Source organism: Rutilus rutilus, assembly GCF_951802725.1.
Source record: "Rutilus rutilus genome assembly, chromosome: 5".
In the NCBI taxonomy this organism is placed as follows: domain Eukaryota; kingdom Metazoa; phylum Chordata; class Actinopteri; order Cypriniformes; family Leuciscidae; genus Rutilus; species Rutilus rutilus.
Genome location: NC_140213.1, coordinates 48,237,732 through 48,261,285, shown reverse-complemented (window position 1 = coordinate 48,261,285; position 23,554 = coordinate 48,237,732). Strand labels below are relative to the sequence as shown.

Here is a 23,554-nt window from a genome sequence, read left to right as displayed (position 1 = left end):
GCACTTCAGTAATATTTCAAACAGCAGTAAAATCTGACGATGATGGTGTCATACATTTAATTTCTTCAGCTCAAATCATGCATGAACACTTTAGGGTAAAAATCAAAAGGTGATTGTGTCGTTGAACTGTAAAAGCGCTTCATTCATACAGTCATATTATTGAGTGTCAGGATTTCTCTCATCCGTCTCTGTTTACTGCTATTCCCACACGTTTAGTTCGACAAAAACAACTCATATGAGATTTAAACAACATGACAGAAAGTTATGAATTAGTAAATAAAAGGTTGCACACGATTCTAAATGATGCTAGAAAAATCAGATGTTTATTAAAAATAAGCATTGCATTTTCTTACAAACTTGCAAAAAGTGTAGAGGATAAAATGCAAATGAATTGAGTAAAGTTTAAGTCAGGCTAAATAATGTTCAGAGATGCTTTTATTAAGAATCAAACTCTGAAAATGTTACACAGCTGCTACATGAAAGCATAAATGATCCGGTAATTAATTTATGACACTGATTTCCATAAGTGAAGTCATACAGAAGCGGTCACATGTTGTGTGTTTCCCTTTATAGAATGAAATATCAAAGATACTCATTTACTTAAAGTTTAAAGTCTGATATGTTGAGGAAAAGGAGTGTCATTATAATCATCATCATCATAATCATAACCTCAGAATTTCTGGCTGCTGATGGGACTGAAGGGTTTGGACGTTTCCTCGGCCATGAACGCCTCAATCTCCTCCACGGTTCGAGGAACGCAGGTCAGAAGCTCCACGCCGTCAGCCGTCACAGCGATATCATCCTCAATGCGCACCTGAGACACACACACACACGATCAGCAATATTCATGTTTGCATTTCATTTTCTCATATACACTTTAATTCCCCCATCTCATCATATACTGTCATTTCAGCATCAGCTCTTTTCTCTCAGTGTCTGAAACGCTTCCATCAAGGATTCAGTCTCTCTAAGCTCCGCCTCTCTGAGAGCTGCTCTGCTGTGATTGGTCAGAAAGCAAACGCTCATTATCATATCTGAATCTCAGCTCTTGATCTCAGTGATACGAACAGTAACGATGGCGTGGGTTTTACCGTATCAATCTCAGAAAACAGCGTCTTCTCGACACGAACAACCCGAACCAAACTCTTCCAGTCTCAGATACACTACAGTGTTTGAGGGCGGAGCTAAGAGACGCTGTTCAGCCAATCAACACCACAGGTGGGCATTATGCTAATTAGTTACAAGTGAGAATAGAATTACTGACGACTCGTTTCAGCAGTTCAGAATCTCTTCTTTGATCTTTAAAACCTTGCAGAACTTTTACATTCACAAAACGCTCTATTACACACTACATGAAAGATCATATTTGAAAAAGCATAAACATTCAGAATATTCACTTATAAAATCTGGATGCATGGAACTTTAGTCCTTTTGATTATAAAGTGAAAGATAAAAGAAATATACATATATAGCGTATTATATATGTACAGTATAATGTATGATTTATATGATATGTATTTTTTATATGCATACATTATAGCATATACTATTATATATTGACAGATCAACAAAATTATCAGCAAAAATGATACGATGTTAAAGAAAGGACTGGTTATGAACTGATGTGTATCTGTATATCTACTGGAATGTATATGTTAGTAGTAATTCTGACCCCGCCGAAGCCGCGGAAGCGATTGAGGACGTCTCTGTTGATGAAGCCGCACTGAGTCGGGGAGTCCAGCGCTTTATCCAGGAGATGATTGATGAAATATATTCCCGGCTCCACCGTGAGGACCATCCGCTCCTGCACCACACGACCCATCCTGAGACTCTTCAGCCCCGGCTCGTCCACACGCTCGATGCCCTGGACAACACACACACACACACACACACACACTTATAACCGCTGCTGCTGCTGGTCATCATAAGCAGAGCTCCTCAACCCTGTCCTGGAGGCACATTCATACAGCTGTGTCCCAAATGACACACTATACACTTATACACACAACCGTGTAGTGTATGAACTTTATACATTTATTTTGTCTTTCAACATCGCAGTCTGATAGCCCCTCCCCCTCCACTACGCTATTAAAGCTGTGACAGTCGAGTGCATGAAGTGCACACTTCGTTTCACACTTCGTTTTTTCGGTTAAAGCTACAATATGTAAGAATTTTGTAAAAAAATATCCAAAAATCACTTGCACAGTGTGATATATATCCTGCAGTTGTGTTCTTACAATATCCCAAAAGTTCCCAAAGATTTTTAATTTCAGAGAAATTCCAGTTTTAAATAATGGCTTGTCCCAGTTCAGTGTCGCCTGTCAATGACGTAATATCCGCGTTATCCCTGGTTTCCGCTCGTACTGCCATAATAACCATGGCGACAGACGTGGACAACTGCGTTACGTCTAGCGCACGCTCACGCTGTTGTTGTTTAGTTTAAACATTATGGACCATGGCAAGCAGACTTTGGGGCAAAAGGAGAACTAAAACGAGGATCAATATCAGTTTGGCGTTTTCGAGATGCCGAGAGCTAGCGTCCGCGGCTAACTTAGACTTGACAGGGACGCGCAAATGTAGAGGTTAACAAATGCACATAAAACGAATCAATGTTATATACTGTAGCTCAACATGATGAGATGTTAGAATATGATCAGTGTGTTATGCTAATGTTGATCTCGCTCACTGCTAGTGTCATACAGACAAACTAACACACAGAATAACATTATAACTTTAACACACTCAAATGCAGTTTAGTGTGATAGTGTAGGCCAAGTGAAACAGTGCTGCGTTACCTCACAAGTTTCATTCGTCTAATAAACTGTCCTGTGAGTATTAATTCAGCACTTGCGGGTACGTTAGTTCAGTAAAATGAAATGTCCTCATTCCTTTACATCCGCGGGACTCGCGTGTGGCGCTGAGATCTGTCTCTCATTAGCAATCGTGCCCTGCTTCATTCCACAGTCATGTTAAAAACATCAATGTATTCACTCATCCATAAACATTATTAGATTAATCGGCATGACGACACGTTCCATAATTCCGCTTATGCGTCATCAACCTACGCCTGTGTTACTGTAAGGGGTTAGCGGCGAATACAATGACATATTGTAGCTTTAAAACTCCAGAGTTGGGATTATTTCAAGACACTGGTAAAAAGGCACTCTACATTGTGTGTGTTAAAGTGTCTCATCACACTGTTAAAGAGAGGACGCTGGAGATCTCCTATTGAGGAACAGCAGAGTTACAGTGGAGACTGGTGTATGGTGTAAGAGCTACAAACACACACGGCGCTCCTCAATCCAGAAGGAGGGAGGGAATGTCCTTTTTTACGGGATGGAAGGAACGGTTGATCATTTGTTTATCCAGTGTGGGAGGTTAAGAGGTCTTTTTTTATTTTTTAAGGGTTTGTTGTTTAGAAAGCATGGCTGAGGAGTTTTCCTATCAAGTTTTTATTACTGGTCCAAAGTACAAAGTCAGTGAACGAAGAAAAGTGGTTTTGCTGAATTACCTTTCGGGATCAGCCAAGATGGCAGTTTGGAGGACACGGACACATCTTGTACTGGTTCAGTCGATGCTGAAAGGGATGGTGCTGCTCCAATTAAATAAGTGCATCATCCGGGTCATTAAAGTGCACTTTTTCTTTTAGAATGTTTAGTGTGAACGCACAACTCGCACTAATTATACTACAAAATGGCATAGAATAGTGCACAAGTACACGATTTGGGACGCACTTAATGCCTCCTCGTCTAACATAGACCTGACTAGAGAATACCCATAATGCACTGTGAGAGTCGCACACTGAATGAATTCCCGAGTCTTGCCAGGAGATGGCGCCGCAGCTGAATCAATCATTCAGCCATTCTCCAAACTGCACTGGTCCAGTGTAATCTCATACGCTGATATCAAAATTCCCTTTTAATTGATAATTAAATTGTTTAATTATGGTTTATACATGCTAGTTTCCATGACAGAGTTCAGGATAAATCTTCTCATTACTACTGGAGCTGCCAGTTTGCTGTGTTTCAATGAATTATTAAACAGCGAGCACCAAATATGCAGAAGCGGCTCACTCAGTGTCCAGATTCACTCACTCGTTCTCATCATATTAGTGCAGTAATGTAGGGAATAGTGAATGAGTGTGTAGGAGGTGATCTTGAACAGTGTGTCTGATGAGTGTGTCAGTGATGAGGGTCTTCAGGACAGGGGTGAGAAACACTGCTTTTAACAACATTTGGTTTTAATCAGGCGTTTAAATGATTCATTCCTTCCTTTACAGAGTCAGTTCATGAGGAAAATATTTCCCTTGATCTTTAGAAATAAAGAAGCTTGACTATGAAAGCATAGATTAAAATGTAGCTTGATTTTTTTTAATTACAAGAAACATACAGTTTTGTTTGTATTGTGCCTGTCATAATACATGTATCAAAGCAGCTCTACGGAAAATCTAAATGTTAATGTTCATAATCGTAATGTTTAATAGTCTTCATTGAGAAGTTCAGTACTTTGAAGCTAAATCTGGAGACAATATAAATCATCAAACAATAGAGATGTGATATATAGTGTACAGTATATGGCTTTATGTGACTGACTATGTATGTGCATAAAATTATATACATGTACAATATAAAAGTTATCAAATGACAACACATTGCAATGACATTGATGATTATAAGATCTGTATGATTTTGGTTTTAGTTTATAACATTTTGGTGTTTGTTACCATATTTGTTAGCTACCATACCATGGCATTTTTGAGAAAAATGTTAAAAATATAAAAGTTTAAAAGTATAAATGTAAAAGTTTTTTGAAAAGCTTTAAGATTTATCTTCAACAAAAATCTAAAATCATATCTGGCCTCTAAACATTTTGGCGTAGTAACACATAATTACTATTAACTGATGTTATAACAATTTCCAATCTCAAAATTACACATATTGTTTGTTTGTGATTTTTGTCTTATCACTCACCGTTAAGAACCTGATTATACATTATACATAGATTATACATAGACTTCAGGGAAAAAATAGAGGAAAGAAGAGTCAAAAGAGTTTTCATGGCGAGAAACATGTTAAAATGCAGGAAAAGAAGAAGAAATAAACAATAAGTAAAAGTTTTTAAAAAAGTTTTAAGATTTATCTTCAACAAAAATCTAAAATCATATCTGGCCTCTTCACATTTTGGCGTAGTAACACATAATTACTGATCTTATAACAATTTCCAATCTCAAAATTACACATATTATTTGTGATTTTTGTCTTATTACTCACCGTTAAGCACCGGATTATACATTACACAGGGTAAAAATAGAATAAAAAAGTGTGTGAATGTGTTGTACCAGTGAAAGCTCAGAACTGACCTCTGGATACCCCCCCACGTCGTGGACATCGATGCCCAGTAAGTGTCCCAGTCCGTGAGGCATGAAGACGGAGCCCAGATGAACCTTCATCATCTCCTCCACCGCCCCACGCAGGATCCCCATCTTCAGCAGCTCCTCCAGGTGAACCCGGTCTGCCAGACGGTGCATGTCGGTCCACTTCACACCTGAGCGGGACATCAGACACATCACTGAGCTGAGACCCTCAGTACATTATTGCCTTTGTCCAGAGCGACTTACTAATGAGGACTAAAGCAAGCGAGTCATCGTGAAGAGGCAAAAACAACGCAAGAAGTCTCAAAATACACAGCTCAGGCATTACTCAGAGTAGAATAAGCCAGACAAGGGAGGATTAGAGGTAAACACTGAGGTCAAAGGTCATTTTACAGCTCTCTTCGACTTTAAACCAAACACACTGTGTCTATTTGACTTTTTAGGAAGTGCATTCTTAAATAACAAAACTCAAATCTCAATATACACTACCATTCAAAAGTTTGGAAATTAAGAAATTAATAATTTTATTCTACAAAGATGCATTACATTGATCAAAAGTGACTGTAAATATATTTATAATGTTACAAAAGATTGTATTTCAAATAAATGCTGTTCTTTTGAACTTTCCATTCATCAAAGAATCCTGAAAATTACCTTGTTTCCACAAGAAATGAAGATTTTGAATGTTTTCAACACTGATAATCATCATAAATGTTTCTTGAGCATCAAATCATCATATTAGAATGATTTCTGAAGGATCATGTGACACTGAAGACTGGAGTAATGATGCTGAACATTCAGCTTTGATCACAGGAATAAATTACACTTTACTATATATTCACATAGAAAACAGCTATCTTAATTTGTAATAATTTTGCACAATTTTACAGTATTTTTTATCAAATAAACGCAGCTGGTGAGCAGAAGAGACTCTGACTGACCCCAAACCTTCGACTGTTAGTGTAGATCAGAGTTTCAGCTGATAGTCATAGATTGGGTCAGAAAAGACTCAGTTTTGCTCCTGATCTGCAGTATTGTGACTCTAGAGTGTGTACCAGGTTTGATGGCGTCCATCACGGCTCTGGAGGACTTCAGCACGGCTTCATAAACGGCTCTCTGGTCCGCGCTGAACTTGCCGTTGGCCGGGAAAGAGCAGGTGATGTCGGAGGAGTAGCAGTAATACTCGCCGCCCATGTCAAACAGACTGTCAGGACACAATCACAGAGTTTAGCTTCATCTTTATATTAATCAATCAGTTTTCAGATTAATCTTTGGACCAAATCTAAAACCACTTCTATGACTTGTTTTAGTTTTATGGTTTGGTTTGATGACATCATCAAATACTGAGTAGCCCTGGTTTATTATTATTATTATTATTATTTATATGTTTTACAATGAACAGTAAGTATCACCAAACATCACATAAAGCTTATGGACAGTTCCTTATCCATAGTTTTTTTTATTATACTGTATATTTCAATAACCATTTAACATACATTTTCAATGTACAGGATATTAATGCAATAAATGACATAAAAAAATTCAGAATTTCACAAAATACTGAAATTCTGCACATCTACGCATCACTTTAATGCATTTTTGTTTATGGATACAGTTTTCAATATGGATACAGTAGTTTTCAGCTGTGATTTAAAGACAGATGATGCCGGACATAAACATAATCTGATTGTACTAAATCAGCTTCTACTTTAAATAATTCAACCATCGTGATTTTCAAATCATATCTCAAAGATGTGCTTGCAGAAAGTGAAAGTGTGTTTGTAAGTCGTGTCCACCAGGGGTCAGTGTGCAACTGCTCATAACCAGACCATAAACCTGAATATTACTGGAAATATGACTGTACACCAGCATGAACCAACAAGACAACTGACACTGAACATGATTATTAAAGTAATATGTGTGAAAAGCGGCTCATAAACTCACCACATGTCTCCATCCTGGATGGTTTTGTCATTGGGAGAGCCGGCGTGTCCGTAATGCAGGACGGAGGAGTTGTTCCCACTGTTGGAGTGATAACATACAAAATAACTCAAATAAATGACCAGAATTATTGACCATATCCACTACATACTAATGAACATCATCTATCTTTATATCTTTAACTGTTGAGGATGTTCAGTCAGTTAGGTGAGTGACAGATGCATTATGGGTAAACGTTTTTCAATGCTTCTATGTTCATGAGAGTTTACATTAATACTTGTTTTGATTTTAAAATTGTCCCTTTAAGTATTAAATTACACTTCACCCACAAAACAACAATTGTGTCAGAAAACCTGAAATGTAAGTTATTATTCACTGAAGATCTTGCATCATTAATGACTGAGATGAGCAAGGTTTGAATATTCATGAAAAATTAAGATCTGCAGATACAAAAAAAGAAAGTAATTTTAATCACACAATCATATGATTTTAAAAGACTTGGAAAATAATGTCACGTGCGCTACATGTTATAGAAGTGCAATAGTAATTTAGGTGAACTGTGCTTTAAGATTGAACCCGAAACACGTCTGAAGTGTATTATCAGTCCAGATGTGATTGAACTCAGACACATCTCTCGCTCTGAGGACACAATATCAGACACTGAGAGTCTCTCACTAACAGGACGGACACACACACACACACACACACACACACACACACACACAGACAATCACGCACCGACTGTCACACACACACTCAGAGAGACACACACAGAGACATACACACACACACACACACACACACACACACACACACACACACACACACACACACAGAGAGACACACACAGAGACACACGCACACTCAGAGACGCACACACACACACACACACACACAGACAGACAGACAGACAGACAGACAGAGAGACACACACACACACACACACACACACACACAATCAGAGACACACTTACATACACACACACTCAGAGAGACAGACACACACACACACACACACACACACACAGAACATCAGTAATAGTGCTGTACCTTCCACAGATGCAGGTGTACGAGGTGTCACACACACACACACACACACACACACACACACACACACACACACACACACACACACACACACATTAGTAATAGTGCTGTACCTTCCACAGATGCAGGTGTACGAGGTGTCACACACACACACACACACACACACACACACACACACACACACACACACACACACACACACACACACACACACACACACACACACACACACACACACACACCAGTAACAGTGCTGTACCTTCCACAGATGCAGGTGTACGAGGTGTCACACACACACACACACACACACACACACACACACACACACACACACACACACACACACACACACACACACACACACACACACACACACACACACACACACACACACACCAGTAACAGTGCTGTACCTTCCACAGATGCAGGTGTACGAGGTGTCACACACACACACACACACACACACACACACACACACACACACACACACACACACACACACACACACACACACACACACACACACACACACATCAGTAACAGTGCTGTACCTTACACAGATGCAGGTGTACGAGGTGTCACACACACACACACACACACACACACACACACACACACACACACACACACAGTAACAGTGCTGTACCTTCCACAGATGCAGGTGTACGAGGTGTGACGCACACACACACACACACACACACACACACACACACACACACACACACACACACACACACACACACACACACACACACACACACACACACACACACACACACAGTAACAGTGCTGTACCTTCCACAGATGCAGGTGTATGAGGTGTCACACACACACACACACACACACATCAGTAACAGTGCTGTACCTTCCACAGATGCAGGTGTATGAGGTGTCACACACACACACACACACACACACACACACATCAGTAACAGTGCTGTACCTTCCACAGATGCAGGTGTACGAGGTGTGACGCATTCCTCCGCGAGAGTAACAGTAATGCTGGAACAGACTGAAACACACACAGTTCACACACGTCAATTACATTTTGCATAGAGAAAATGCATATTCTTAGGTTTAATTTGGTTCTTTTTGCATTGTAAGATTGACATTAATTCCCCAATTCTTATTTCGAATTCAATCAACAAAATACAAAAGAAACACACGAACAAAATCAAAAAGATCAGAAATCCGTTGTTCTCATTTCTCCAGTGTGACCATAGACTGTGACCTGAGCTTAAACTGTACAATACAGCATGAAGAGCCTGAAACACCGTCACTCGACATAAACTGAAGTGGCAGCCTGAGAAAACCTTGAGTGATAACTTCATAACTTCATATCTCCACATCAACAAAACAGACACACACTGATATAAAGCACACAGAAGTGAAACAAGATAAACAAGTGAAAAATCACACAGATGCACATTAAAGGAGCCATAAAGATCAGATCAATATTCAATGTCAACAAATCTCATTAATATTCAGTGTCAACTCATTAATATTCAGTGTCACCAAAGCTCATTAATATTCAGTGACTTCAAACATTCAAGCGTTACATTGTATCACACAGTAAGTGGCATCACCACTCAAGGTTACAATGTTTCTAAAACCCTTTTTCAACTTTGGTCAGTATGAAGTGTTGCTAAACCCGGAGTTAAAGGTGTTTATAGCTCGGGGTTAAACAAACAGGCAACATAAAATCAATTATATTGTATAATACTACCAGAGGACACAGAAGTGTGAATATTGCACATGAAGCCAGTTTTGGCCAGAACTGTTGTTCTCTTGGGAAAGAGCAAATAATAATTGATGGAGCTGTAATTAATTTCAGATCATGTCTCATACGCAGCGTTAATGTCATGAAGGTCATGTGACTCTTCATTTGTCTGATTTCAGACCATTCTTTCCGACGGTCATGAAAATATCACTTGGTTTCGTTCCCATTATGAGGAAATGAAGTCAGTGATCGGGAAACGCTTCCTTCAGGGTTTGATCTCTCGGTGTGTTTAATATAGATTGTATGATCCAGTTATGCTAGATTAAATCACATCTAACTGGAGATTTGATACGGAAAGTACTTTTAATTGAGGGATAATTGTAACCAGCATTCAGGAAACAAACAACTTCATTTCCTCCATTCAAGCTCTTTTCATACGACAGAATATTACACTATTGTTCAGTAAAAAAACAACAACCATATATATATACTTTTATTCATCAGGGAAGCATTAAACTGATCAAAAGTGGCAGTAAAGACATTTATAATGTTAGAAAAGATTCTATTTGATAAATGCTGTTCTTTTGAACTTTCTCTTCATCACAGAATCCTGAGAAATAAAATGCATCACGCTTTCCTCAAAAATCTTTATTTCATTGCAAATGTAACTATATTATTGCCCGGCTCTTTATACTGTATAAAGTTGGATATGTAAGAACGTCCAAATTTGTTCTCATACATACAGTATACTCGCAATGTATGTTATATCAATGTATGTTATATCAATGTATGTAATATCAATGTATGTTATATCAATGTATGTAATGTATGTTATATCAATGTATGTTATATCGCAAATCACGACTGCTTTATTGTTTATATGGTTGCAAAATGTAACTATATTAACGCTCAGCTCTAATTTGCTAAATGCACATATAAAACATGAAGATATTAAAGGGGACATATCATGAAAATCTGACTTTTCCCGTGTTTGAGTGCTATAATCAGGTCCCCGGTGCTTCTCCCAACACAGAAAACGTGAAAAGTGAAACCCAGTAAGAGTGAGACCAGTTCTAACAGTGAAACCAGTTCTAACAGTGAGACCAGTTCTAACAGTGAAACCAGTTCTAACAGTGAAACCAGTTCTAACAGTGAGACCAGTTCTAACAGTGAAACCAGTTCTAACTGTGAAACCAGTGAGACCAGTTCTAACAGTGAGACCAGTTCTAACAGTGAAACCAGTGAGACCAGTTCTAACAGTGAAACCAGTTCTAAGAGTGAGACCAGTTCTAACAGTGAAACCAGTGAGACCAGTTCTAACAGTGAGACCAGTTCTAACAGTGAAACCAGTTCTAACAGTGAGACCAGTTCTAACAATGAAACCAGTTCTAACGCAATGGCAGAAGATCCAGCAAAGCCTGAAGCTGTTCTGTGGTTGAGCACAGACGAGCACTGAACACTATTGACCAGAACATGTCACCGCTGTCTTATAAACACCTCAGGAACTGTGGACACTTGTGGAGAAGTTCAACATGATGATGAGATGATCAGTGTAACTCCACAACAACTACACAAATGTCTCCACTAACATTCAGAAACTCTTCCTGAGTCTCTCCCTAAGGCTGCACTCGCTACTGGTTATTCTGGGATTCTGGATGAGTGAGATTGGCCTGTTCTGTTATTCCCGGAGTATCTGAAGCTCCGCCCTCTTCTGAAGCAGCAGCTCATTTGCATTTAAAGAGACACACACAAAAACGACGCATTTTTGTTCACAGCCAAAAATGGGCATATTTGATAAGCTATAATAAATGATCTGGGGGATATTTTGAGACACATTCTGGGGACACCATAGATTTATATTACATCTTGTGAAAAGGGGAATAATATGTCACCTATAAGATAGAAACAGTGACATCATAATTTTTCTGTAAAGCTGCTTTGAAACATTGTGAAATGCACTATAGAAATAAATGTGCCAATGAAAATAATAAGCAACACCAAATAGCAAACCAATGCATAAATTCTGAAATGCATTAAAACAACAGAGACCAGGTAAAAACTGGTTTAAAATGATTCTTCACACACACACACACACACACACACACACACACACACACACACACACAGCGTCTCAGAATAACCTCGCTCGCCCAGAGGAGAGAGTCTGAGTGGGCTTGTGCTTTTCTTTGAACCGCTTCCATTCCTCCGGCATCCCAGACTCCTCTTCTGCACAGGGATCGGGAATATCACGCCAGACTCAAACACACTGATCTCGGTCCAAGACCAGCTCTCTGCGAATCAAAGTCTGACGAGAGACTCACACGTGGGATCACCTCGACTGCTCTCTGACATTCACACACGCTGCTTTAGTCCCAGAGAGCTGCACTGAAAACATGCAACAATAGTGTGTAAGAAGGTCAATTTATGAATTTTACTGTCTTATTTATTAGGCATCTCACTAGCGTTTGGAGCAGAGATATGTTTTCTTATTAAAGCATGGATTCACAAACTTACTTAAGCCTTTTTTTAAGATTTACGAATTTCAATTTTATAGTAAAATTCCATCAAATTAAATGGAACAATCCATACATTTCATTAATTTTATGAGTTAGGAATTGTAAATGAGTAAAAAATATCGAGCTTAAAACATTTTGTATTAATCTTAATGGAACAAGGGAATGGACCATTTAGTTTGTGATTCATATGCATAAATAAATTAAAAATGAATTTATGAATACGAATCACACACAAACTAAACGGTCCATTCCCCTTGATCCATTAAGATTTATATTAAATGTTTTTTTTGAGAGTTTTTTTTCCCTAACCATGAGTTTTTAAATTAATATTTCAATAATTTAACCACAAATTCAAATGTTCCTGGTTCTCTGATGACGGTTAATGGTCGAAATCACTTACTGTAATTATAAGTACTTATATAATGAGAAAAAAACCCTTTTATTTGGACTTTTTTAAGATTTCAAGTGTTACATTTGTGAGTTTTAATACATTTTTAGTAAATGCTTTATTTTGACTTTTCAATTATTTATTTTAACTTTACATATTTATGATTTAATTATTTTATGAATATTAATTTATACATTTATATGATTTAAATAATTTTAGTAAATGTTTTTTATTTTTTCATTTATTTAAATATTTATTAAATGTATTTTTAGTAAGTGTTTTATTTTGATTGTTTTTATTTTAACATGTAAACAAATTACTATAATTATAACTACTTGTATATAATGAAAAAAGACCCATTTTATTTGGACATTTTTAAGATTTTTAAATTTGAGCAAGTGTTTTATTTTGAATGTTATTTTAACTTTACATATTTAGGATTATTATAAATATATATTTTTATTTTTTATTTTTTTACATTTATATGATTTCATTAAATTTTTTGTAAGTGTTTTTATTTTTAAATAATTTAAATTTAATTGATTAGCCTTATTTGTATTGTTTTTGCCCCATCATCAGCATCGAGTACTGTCGACGCACCACGAGGACTGCTATCCCATCATGCTCTGGTGTTTCGGGGAAGGTGGATTACCACACACACACACACACACACACACACACACACACACACACACGGAGTCGTCGCATTACACAGTCTCACCATCTGTGTTTCCTCTTAAATGAACAATCACACAGACTCTTTCACACGCGGTCCTGTGCGCTCCTCAACATCGGGCCGGTTCCGCCCAGGTTTATCTGTTCAAACCTGCTCTAAAAACACACAACAGAAGTCCAACTCATTCACAGGTGTGGCGATGCATAATACATTCAGCCTGAACATGTGTGACGACTCCTTTTGCTGACCCAAAAATGAATATTGCATCCGTATTTCACAGAAATGCTGGTAAATCCATCATGTGCTTCCAAACTCGCATGATTTTCTTCCCTAGAGACGTTTTTAAGACTGAATCAATGAAGCTGAACGGCGATGCATGCTGAGTTCACGCTTTAAAAAAAGAGTTGCATGCTCCATATCTTCTCATATGATAACTTGGTGTAAAATATCTAATGCTTTAGTGTATAGCTACAAACAAAAGGCTCAATGACAAACACCGTCACTCAATCCCATGATGCACTGCTGTCGGCCCACACACCAAGGGCAAACGCTCGTCTTCATACTAAGACGTACATGTGCTTAAAAATGAAACCAAATGCGGGGAACGAGGCAGATGGTGCAGAGGGATCAGGTTGGATAATCTAATCTCAGTTCAGTAAATCCTAATCAAATGCCGTGTTTGTGGCCGGTTAGAGTGACATTTCCCATCGGTAACCCGAGACAGCTGTTTGTTATCGCCTGGATTTGCATTTTTAGGACAAGCCGTGCTGTCCTTCGCTCAAATTTCATCTGGATTTATCCACGGTCAGTCTTATTTTCCGGCGAAGGGATTCAGAGATAAACCCAAACGTTTCAGCTGCATGAAATCATTTAGCTGATTATGCAACTAAATCTCCACAGGATAATTAAAGCAAAACAGTGTTTCCATGTCATGCACACACCTGTCAATCAAACTCCAAACTTTTATTCATCAAGGACGCATTAAACTGATTCAAAGTGACAGTGTAAAGACGCTTATAACGTTACAAAAGATTCGATTTCGAATAAATGCGGTTCTTTTGAACTTTCTATTCATCAAATTATTATGAACCGCTTTCAACACTGATAATAATCATAAATGTTTGTTTAGCATCAAATCCTCATATTAGAGTGATGTGTGAAGGATCATGTGACACTGAAGACTGGAGTAATGATGCTGGAAATTCAGCTTTGATCACAGGAATAAATTACACTTTACTGTATATTCAAAGAGAAAACAATTATATAAAATTGTAATATCTCAATTTTTACTGTATTCTCCTCTTTCAAATTCATCATCCTCTCATCCTCTCTCTCTCTCTCTATCCTCCTCTCTCTCTCTCTCTCTCTCTCAGTAAATACAGTGGGCTACCGTTTGTGTGTCTGTTTTGTGTACGAGCGTGTGTGTGTGTGTGTGTGTGTGTGTGTGAGCGCATCACTGATTAGTCGTCAACTCTCTCTTTTTGTGACAGGCATCAATATCTCTCTCATACAGTATCCTCTCTCTCTCTCTCTCTCTCTCTCATACAGTATCCTCTCTCTCTCTCTCTCTCTCATACAGTATCCTCTCTCTCTCTCTCTCTCTCTTGTTCTCTATCTCTCTCTCTCGTTCTCTCTCTCTCTCTCTCTCTCTCATACAGTATCCTCTCTCTCTCTCTCTCTCTCTCTCGTTCTCTATCTCTCTCTCTCTCTCTCTCTCTCTCTCTCTCTCTCTCTCTCTCTCTGTAAATACAGTGGGCTACCGCTGTAATTAGCGGCTCCGGGGCACGTCTTCGTTTCACAGGAACTTAAATCACCCTTAAATATGTGCTTTAAAGGCCATTTTAACAAGACGTCTTTATGTTCACACAAACTGCAATTAAACTAAATGAGGAATGGAGATTTAACGAGAGGTTATTGAACACAGTGGCGCTAGCGTCTAAGATGACACGTGGACGAATTAATTGGAATAACGATTGAAAACGGAGCCAAGGTGCCGTCTAAGAATAACCTGATGATGCACTCGGAAATACGTACGGAAACGTCTGACTTTAAAAGTCAAGATGAAACATTTTTCACAACCACATTTTACTTGCAATGTCTTTCTGAATGAAACAAGATATTTAACGTGAAAAAAGCAGCGCAGGAATTGATTGGATAGTGAAACTGTAGTCTTACGTTCCAGAATGAGTCATGTGGTTGAAGGGGAGGGGCTTAAAAGTAGGAGGGATTAGTGATGTCACACGAAATGGAAAGTCTTTTCTGTTCTAAATTTAAAATAGTTTACTCTGTAATTTTTTTTACATCACAATCACAATTTAATCTTTAACCTATAGAAAATTCCATAAAAGTCCCATCCTACATCAATTCACAATCACTGTTGTTATTGTTAACTAAAACTATTAAAATGTATTGTTATTCATTATTGTTTTCGGTAATTGAAATAAGCCTGAAATAAAACGTTAAAAGAAAACGAATTAAAAAAAAAAACTAACTGATAAACGGTTAAGTTCGGTAACATTTTACAATAATGTTTCATTAGTTAATGCATTAACTAATTTACTTTATTTATTAATCTTTGTAAATGTTATTTAATAAAATACAACTGTTTATTGTAAGTTCATGTTCTGGTCCACTGAATAATATTAACATACACAACTTGAAATTAACATGAACTAAGATTAATAAATGGTTAATAAATTAATAAATGAAGTAATTTTCCATTGTTGCTAAAGTTAAAAACCTTGTTTTAAAATGTTACCAAAAACTAAAACTTGAAAATAAAAAGTAATTAAAGCTAAATATAGATCAATATGTATAGCTTCATATATCTTTATCATATCAAAATAACAAAAGCATTATTAGTTATTAAAAAAGTAAAGTGAAATAAAAATTAAAACTGAAAATATATAATAAAAGCTAGTAGTATATAGTAAAATATACTGTAAATAATGAAATAAATAGCACTGTTCTGTTTCAGTCACAGATGTGTCAAATTATGGAAGTTTATCCAGGGGATTTAACATTTTTTAATGGTAAATTGAATTATAAATTACAAATAAGATTAATTATAAATAATTAAACGTATAAATGATAATGATAATACACACACACAAATATATTACACATAAATGTACAAATATATATATATATATATATATATATAGAGAGAGAGAGAGAGAGAGAGAGAGAGAGAGAGAGAGAGATCCAGTTGTTAGTTTCTGCCTTTATTTTATTACCAAGTTATTTGTTTGTCTTTAACTCATATTTTCTATATTTGAGAAGGTAGAAATAAGTTTGCACATCATTTTAATAATATCATGACAAACTACAGTGTAATTTAAAGCCTGTATATGAGTGTGTGTGTGTGTGTGTCCTGAATCCCCTCATTAGTGCTAACTCTGCAGAGCAACGGCTGAAGCTTCAGAAGGACCGAAACTCAAGCGAATCTCTGGTTTTGTTTCCCCTGATGACGCTCACAGAGACTCAGAGCGGCCGAGAAGCACCAGCAGGCATCATTAATGTGACCGAACCCCTGATCGATGAGATCTGTGCACACACACACACACACTCAGAGAAATGAGAATCTCAGAAGCCGCATTAGCCTGAAGCCTCAGTAAATATGATCACAGGAGGTCATCTCTAACGCTCATCATAACGCCGCTCCACAGCTAATACTAACACTTCTTCATTATTTGCCATTATTATTGTATCCTTATTAAATCAGCATTAACCTACATTAAACGACTGTGTTAAATATCGGCAAGATTTGAGAAAGTACATCTCAGCCTAAAACAATGACGACTAAATAGTTACTGGACCAATAATCTATGAAAAATGAAAGATTAAAGGGCCATTTAACCCTGGATCATACTTAACCCAGGGTAAACAGAAATGTTCCTGTTTCATGTTCATGTTTCATTTACCCAGGGTTATCAATTAATCCACACTGTACATTCCTAAGCCTTGGGTTACGGTTCTTATTTGCATATTTGCAGTGTCAGTGTCATTGATTGGATGACAGAACACGACCTGTTTTATTATATATCGCTGACTGTACAGTTACATTTATACTGAGTAGACTATAAAGGTAAGATTGAAATCTGTTCTTCACTCTAATTGTCGTGCTTTGTGTTATTCCCTCAAACGTTACAACGGCTGTTTATATACAACACGCCGTGTTTCTGTGACTGTCCAAATCATGCGAATATGAGCCACGCGATTGGCTGTCGGTTGCGAAGTTGTAACATTGTAACACATCGTTTCACACGCAAATATACTTTACCAGGGGTTAAAAGCGGGGTTTAGAACGACTATAACCTAGGGTTAAAGGGTTAGTTCACCCAAAAATGAAAATTCTGTCAGTAATTACTCTCCCTCATGTTGTTCCAACTCTATAAAACTTTCGTTCATCTTCGGAACACAAATGAAGATATTTCTGATTTAATCTGAGAGCTGTCTCACTCCTCCATAGGCTTCTCTGTTACTGAAACTTGCCGGTCCAGAAAGTTAGTAAAGACATCGTTAAAATAGTCCAAGTGACTACAGTGGCTCAACCTTACGTTTATCAAGTGACGAGAATACTTTTAGTGCGCAAAAACAAACACAAATAACGACTTTATTCAACTCTTCATTTTCTTCTGTGTTTCTCTGAGTGAGTTCACGTAGTGTAACAGCGCAGCGCTTCTGGGTCGTACGTCATGACCAGCGTCGGCCAATAGTGAGCCTACGTTCTGTCTATGTAAATATATATTTTTTTCTTCTCCTGTATAGGTTATTCAGCTATCCATCTGAATTAAATCACTGAAAACAAGCACAGGAAGGTTAAGTTGTTGCAGAAAGTGTTTCAATAAATTGCCTGGATGATAAAGAATCAGATGTTTCGAGTTATTCCACACGCACCGTCTGAAGTCGATTGAATACTTTCATCAAGTTTGGGCAGATTTAGAAGATAAACATGAGCCATTTATACCACAATGACTAAGTGTCAAAACAGGGGTTGCACATCACCTTAGTCTTGAAAAGCGAAGACTTCTGGTTTGTTATCTTGATGATTTTGAATCTCTGACTCGAGCACAGTTTGACAACAGCACAAGCCAGACGTGTGGATGACATGCCTCAGTTCAGAGATACCTGGGCTTTCTGAAGGCCATCATGTCTCTGACGGCCTGTATTGATCACAGGTGCAATATCATAAACATAACTATGTTTCCAGTGGTGTATTAAGAGCTAACTTAATGAACCGTTATGTTTTTATTACCTTAGAATGAGGCATTTCTCTCTACACACACACCGCTGGTCCGCTTACATCGACATGTTTCTACGGTGGCCCTGAGCGGACAAACGCGTTTCGTCACTATGTTGTTCTTCATGTAAAGAAGCTAGCTAAAGTCAGCGGATAAAACACTGACACAATGATGAACAGGTAACAATAATATTCACAATAACATATCGCTTCACTGAATAATTAAGTAAAACTAATTTCTTAATTTATCTTTGTAAAGAAAGCTCATTGTTTAACTGGCTAGTCTCTGCTGTCTCAGACAACGACATCACTTCCTGTCGGCCACCGTGCAGTTCGCAACCTCACCACTAGATGCCGCTAAAAATCACACACTGCACCTTTAAAGGCTCGTGAAAAAGCCTGGTTTCTCCTGAAGACTCTGTGAGACATCGCACCGACATCAGAGCGCTTTATAATCAGGTTTTGAGGAGATGTCGATCTGATCATGTTCTGGTCGAAACTTTCAGCCGAAATTTTGGAGCACATTATTCGGTTACATAAAAAGTGAAACTCATGCATAAGCAATCCTATTATAAAACTTACATAATAAATCTAATTATAAAACTGCTGGATGCAATTGGAGGGGCATCTCTCAGCGAGAAGAGTTTTATCTGTGGCCCAATGCATGAAGGACAGAAATCAAGTGGGAGGCAATCTCATGTGGGGACAGATATCTCTCTCTCGCTCTCTCTCTCTCTCGTCTTTCATCAGAAAAAAACATTGAAAATGAATGCAGCATGCACTCAGTTTCAGAGAGGAATAGATTTGAGGCTGGGAAGTCTCACATCATCTGAGTATTTTTAGAAGCATTTGAGGTGAGAATGAATTTACTCGAATGCAAAGGGATTTTTTTTTCTCTCAAACTATGCAGTCTTGAAGTCATTATGAAATCAAACGATTCATCAGTGCATGTTGTTCTAAACAACAAAGACTTAAACAAAGTCTCTTATTGCGATATAACTATGCTATTTAACTGATAAATACATAAATGATTCATAAATAAATAAGTACTCACCTAGGTTGAACATGCTATTAGCTAATGTTAATTTAATCTATTTTCTTTTCGACGGCTGTCGCAAACCTTCATTGCAAAACATCAGTGATACTAAAAATACAGAGGGGATTCTGGGTAAAGCAATTTTGTTTATTCCACAGTTTCATCTAACCCAGAAAGTTTAATATCTCACAATGAAAACTGTCTGCAATCACAGACTCATATCAAAGGCACATCAGGGCATAACGCTTCCTAAAAGTCACACATTTCCACATTACGGCGAGCCTGAAACTTAAAAGAGTTTTGAAATAAAAAATTCATCTGGTTCTGTGTGAGATTCCATCAGGGACCCCGACACGAGAATAAGAGGAGACTGACTCGGTATCAAGCAGGAAAGACACAGAGGATCATGTTGAAACGGTGCATTGCAAAATAGTGCAAATACTGAGTGAAACATGGCATTTTTAATTATATAATTAAAAAAATATATATTGTTTACTATAATAATAAGGTCCCATTATTTTAGATAGTTAATGCATTAACTAAAATTAACCAACACTGATCAACACATGTTTTGGTGTTTATTCTTCTTCGTTAATGTTAGTTAATAAAAATATAGCTGTTCATTTATGGTCCATTAAATAATGTTAACTAGTTTTTAATAATGTATTAGTAAATGCTGAAATTAGAATGAATAAAGATTAATTGAAAGATTAAAACATTTTAGAATTGTTTATCATTGTTAATTCATGTTCATAAAGGGTTCCATCACGTGCTTCATTCAGTATGTAGAACCTTAAAGGGTTCCGTCAGGCGCATCATATGTATAACCTTAAAGGGTTCCGTCAGGCGCTTCATATGTAGAACCTTAAAGGGTTCCGTCAGGCACTTCATATGTAGAACCGGGTTCAGTCAGGCGCTTCATATGTAGAACCTTAAAGGGTTCCGTCAAGCACTTCATATGTAGAACCTTAAAGGGTTCCGTCAGGCACTTCATATGTAGAACCGGGTTCAGTCAGGCGCTTCATATGTAGAACCTTAAAGGGTTCCGTCAGGCGCTTCATATGTAGAACCTTAAAGGGTTCCGTCAGGCACTTCATATGTAGAACCTTAAAGGGTTCCGTCAGGCACTTCATATGTAGAACCGGGTTCAGTCAGGCGCTTCATATGTAGAACCTTAAAGGGTTCCGTCAGGCGCTTCATATGTAGAACCGGGTTCAGTCAGGTGCTTCATATGTAGAACCATAAAGGGGTTCTGTCAGGCGCTTCAAATGAAGAACCTTAAAGGGTTCCTTCAGGCGCTTCATATGTAGAACCTTAAAGTGTTCCATCAGGCACTTCATATGTAGAACCTTAAAGGGTTCCGTCAGGCGCTTAATATGTAGAACCATAAAGGGTTCTGTCAGGCGCTTCAAATGAAGAACCTCAAAGGGTTCCTTCAGGCGCTTCATACATAGAACCTTAAAGGGTTCCTTCAGGCGCTTCATACGTAGAACCTTAAAGGGTTCTGTCAGGCACTTCATATGTAGAACCTTAAAGGGTTCCGTCAGGCGCTTCATATGTAGAACCTTAAAGGGTTCCGTCAGGCGCTTCATATGTAGAACCTTAAAGGGTTCTGTCAGGCCCTTAAAATGAAGAACCTTAAAGGGTTCCTTCAGGCGCTTCATATGTAGAACCTTAAAGGGTTCCGTCAGGCGCTTCATATGTAGAACCTTAAAGGGTTCCGTCAGGCGCTTAATAAGTAGAACCATAAAGGGTTCTCTAAGGTGCTTCAAATGAAGAACCTTAAAGGGTTCCTTCAGGCGCTTCATATGTAGAACCTTGAAGGGTTCCGTCAGGCACTTCAAATGAAGAACCTTAAAGGGTTCTGTCAGGCACTTCAAATGAAGAACCTTAAAGGGTTCATTCAGATGCTTCAAATGAAGAACCTTAAAGGGTTCCTTCAGGCGCTTCATATGTAGAACCTTAAATGGTTCCGTCAGGCGCTTCATATGTAGAACCTTAAAGGGTTCCGTCAGGCGCTTCATATGTAGAACCTTAAAGGGTTCCGTCAGGCGCTTCATATGTAGAACCTTAAATGGTTCCGTCAGGCGCTTCATATGTAGAATCTGAAAGGGTTCTGTCAGGCGCTTCATATGTAGAACCTTAAATGGTTCCGTCAGGCACTTCATATGTAGAATCTGAAAGGGTTCCTTCAGGCGCTTCATATGTAGAACCTTAAATGGTTCCGTCAGGCGCTTCATATGTAGAACCTTAAATGGTTCCGTCAGGCGCTTCATATGTAGAATCTGAAAGGGTTCTGTCAGGCGCTTCATATGTAGAACCTTTTAGGGGTTCTGTCATGTGATCATTTTATGGATTTAGTTTAAATTAATTCTTTAAATAAATGTTATTTAATTGTATTTAATTTTATGAATTAAACAGCACTATAACATTTGAAATAACCCATTAAACAAGACATTTCTCCTTATATAGAACCTTTTTGACATAAAGGGTTCTTTAAAATGGAATCAAGAAGAAGAATAGAACCCAGTTGAACCGTTTTCTAATTGGGACCCAAAAAGTTCTCTTTTGGCAGCATAATAACTTTCGGGACAGCTGAAGACGTTCAGGATGTTGGGAAAATAGAGCAGCGCAAATGATGACTTCTGTCTTTTTCTGCCCTGTGAATATATTCACAGTCATCATTTGCGCAGCTCGACTTTCCCATCAGCCCCTCTTATATCACACTATATATACAGCAGTGGCCCGTTATCTTCCCTCTGTGATGCAGCTCATATCGGGCGCTTTGAAGACACAGCCAGTGGCCATCGCAAGAGAGTCGTAATGAAATCTTCAAACTGATGCTAATTGCAGCAGTATCTGGAGTCTTGGCGAGGGTTGGAGAGAAACGAGGGAGAGAGAGGGAGAGAGAGAGAGAGAGAGAGAGAGAGAGAGAGAGAGAGAAAGAGATTGCAGAACAATGAGCACCAAGGGATCATCAGGGACAAACGGCACCGCAGCGAGAAAAGCCAGAACACAAATAACAGCAAACTTCATCTTTAGCATATTTATAACGCAAACCCACACATCTGTGCGTGATTATTCTTGTGCGGATTTAATTAAATCAATTAAGAGTCACGGTCGTGCTGATACACGAGGGGCGGCCGGTCTTGACTAATGCACGTTATTAATTCAGACAATAAGGTCATGCCTTCGCATTTAATAAAGGCAAACTTGGAGAATTCACTCAGAGAGGAGCAGGGAATTGTGGGATAGATTTCAACGGCGTCTTTCATCCCGTGTTCTCGGTTCCCCTGTCACCTGTGCTGCCTATTTATAAATTGTAACCATAACAACAGCCGTATTGCTTTACAAAATATCAGAGAATCCCTGTCAGAGAGCAGGACGCTTTGCCTCGGAAAGATGTTTACAACGTCTTCATCTCCATCTTAAAGGCAGAAATCATTAGATGAACAGAGGAAGAACAAAATAAATCAGGAGCATGTGACACTTTTACTTAATTTAGAGAACTCCCATGAAATCAAACCAAAAGAGGAGTGAAACCTTCAGAGATGCTGAGACGAGGAAGATAAAGAGGCACAGACGCATCTGACAAAAAAATGACTGGCTCTTTGTTA

The 23,554-nt window shown here is 38.1% G+C and overlaps 1 protein-coding gene across 1 annotated transcript in view; it reads right to left on the bottom strand.

Moving 5' to 3' along the window:
• Positions 1-301: 301 nt before the first annotated feature.
• The window catches only part of LOC311290896 (xaa-Pro dipeptidase-like), an 80,016-nt gene continuing 56,763 nt past the window's right edge, over positions 302-23,554 (bottom strand). Inside the window, exons 10-15 of the mRNA XM_084409639.1 lie at positions 9,303-9,371; positions 7,316-7,393; positions 6,427-6,575; positions 5,360-5,544; positions 1,673-1,864; positions 302-814 (exon numbers count right to left, since the gene is read on the bottom strand). Of these exons, the coding sequence (XP_084265765.1) occupies positions 671-814; positions 1,673-1,864; positions 5,360-5,544; positions 6,427-6,575; positions 7,316-7,393; positions 9,303-9,371 (817 nt within the window). The 3' untranslated portion in view covers positions 302-670. The remainder of the gene's footprint in view (positions 815-1,672; positions 1,865-5,359; positions 5,545-6,426; positions 6,576-7,315; positions 7,394-9,302; positions 9,372-23,554) is intronic.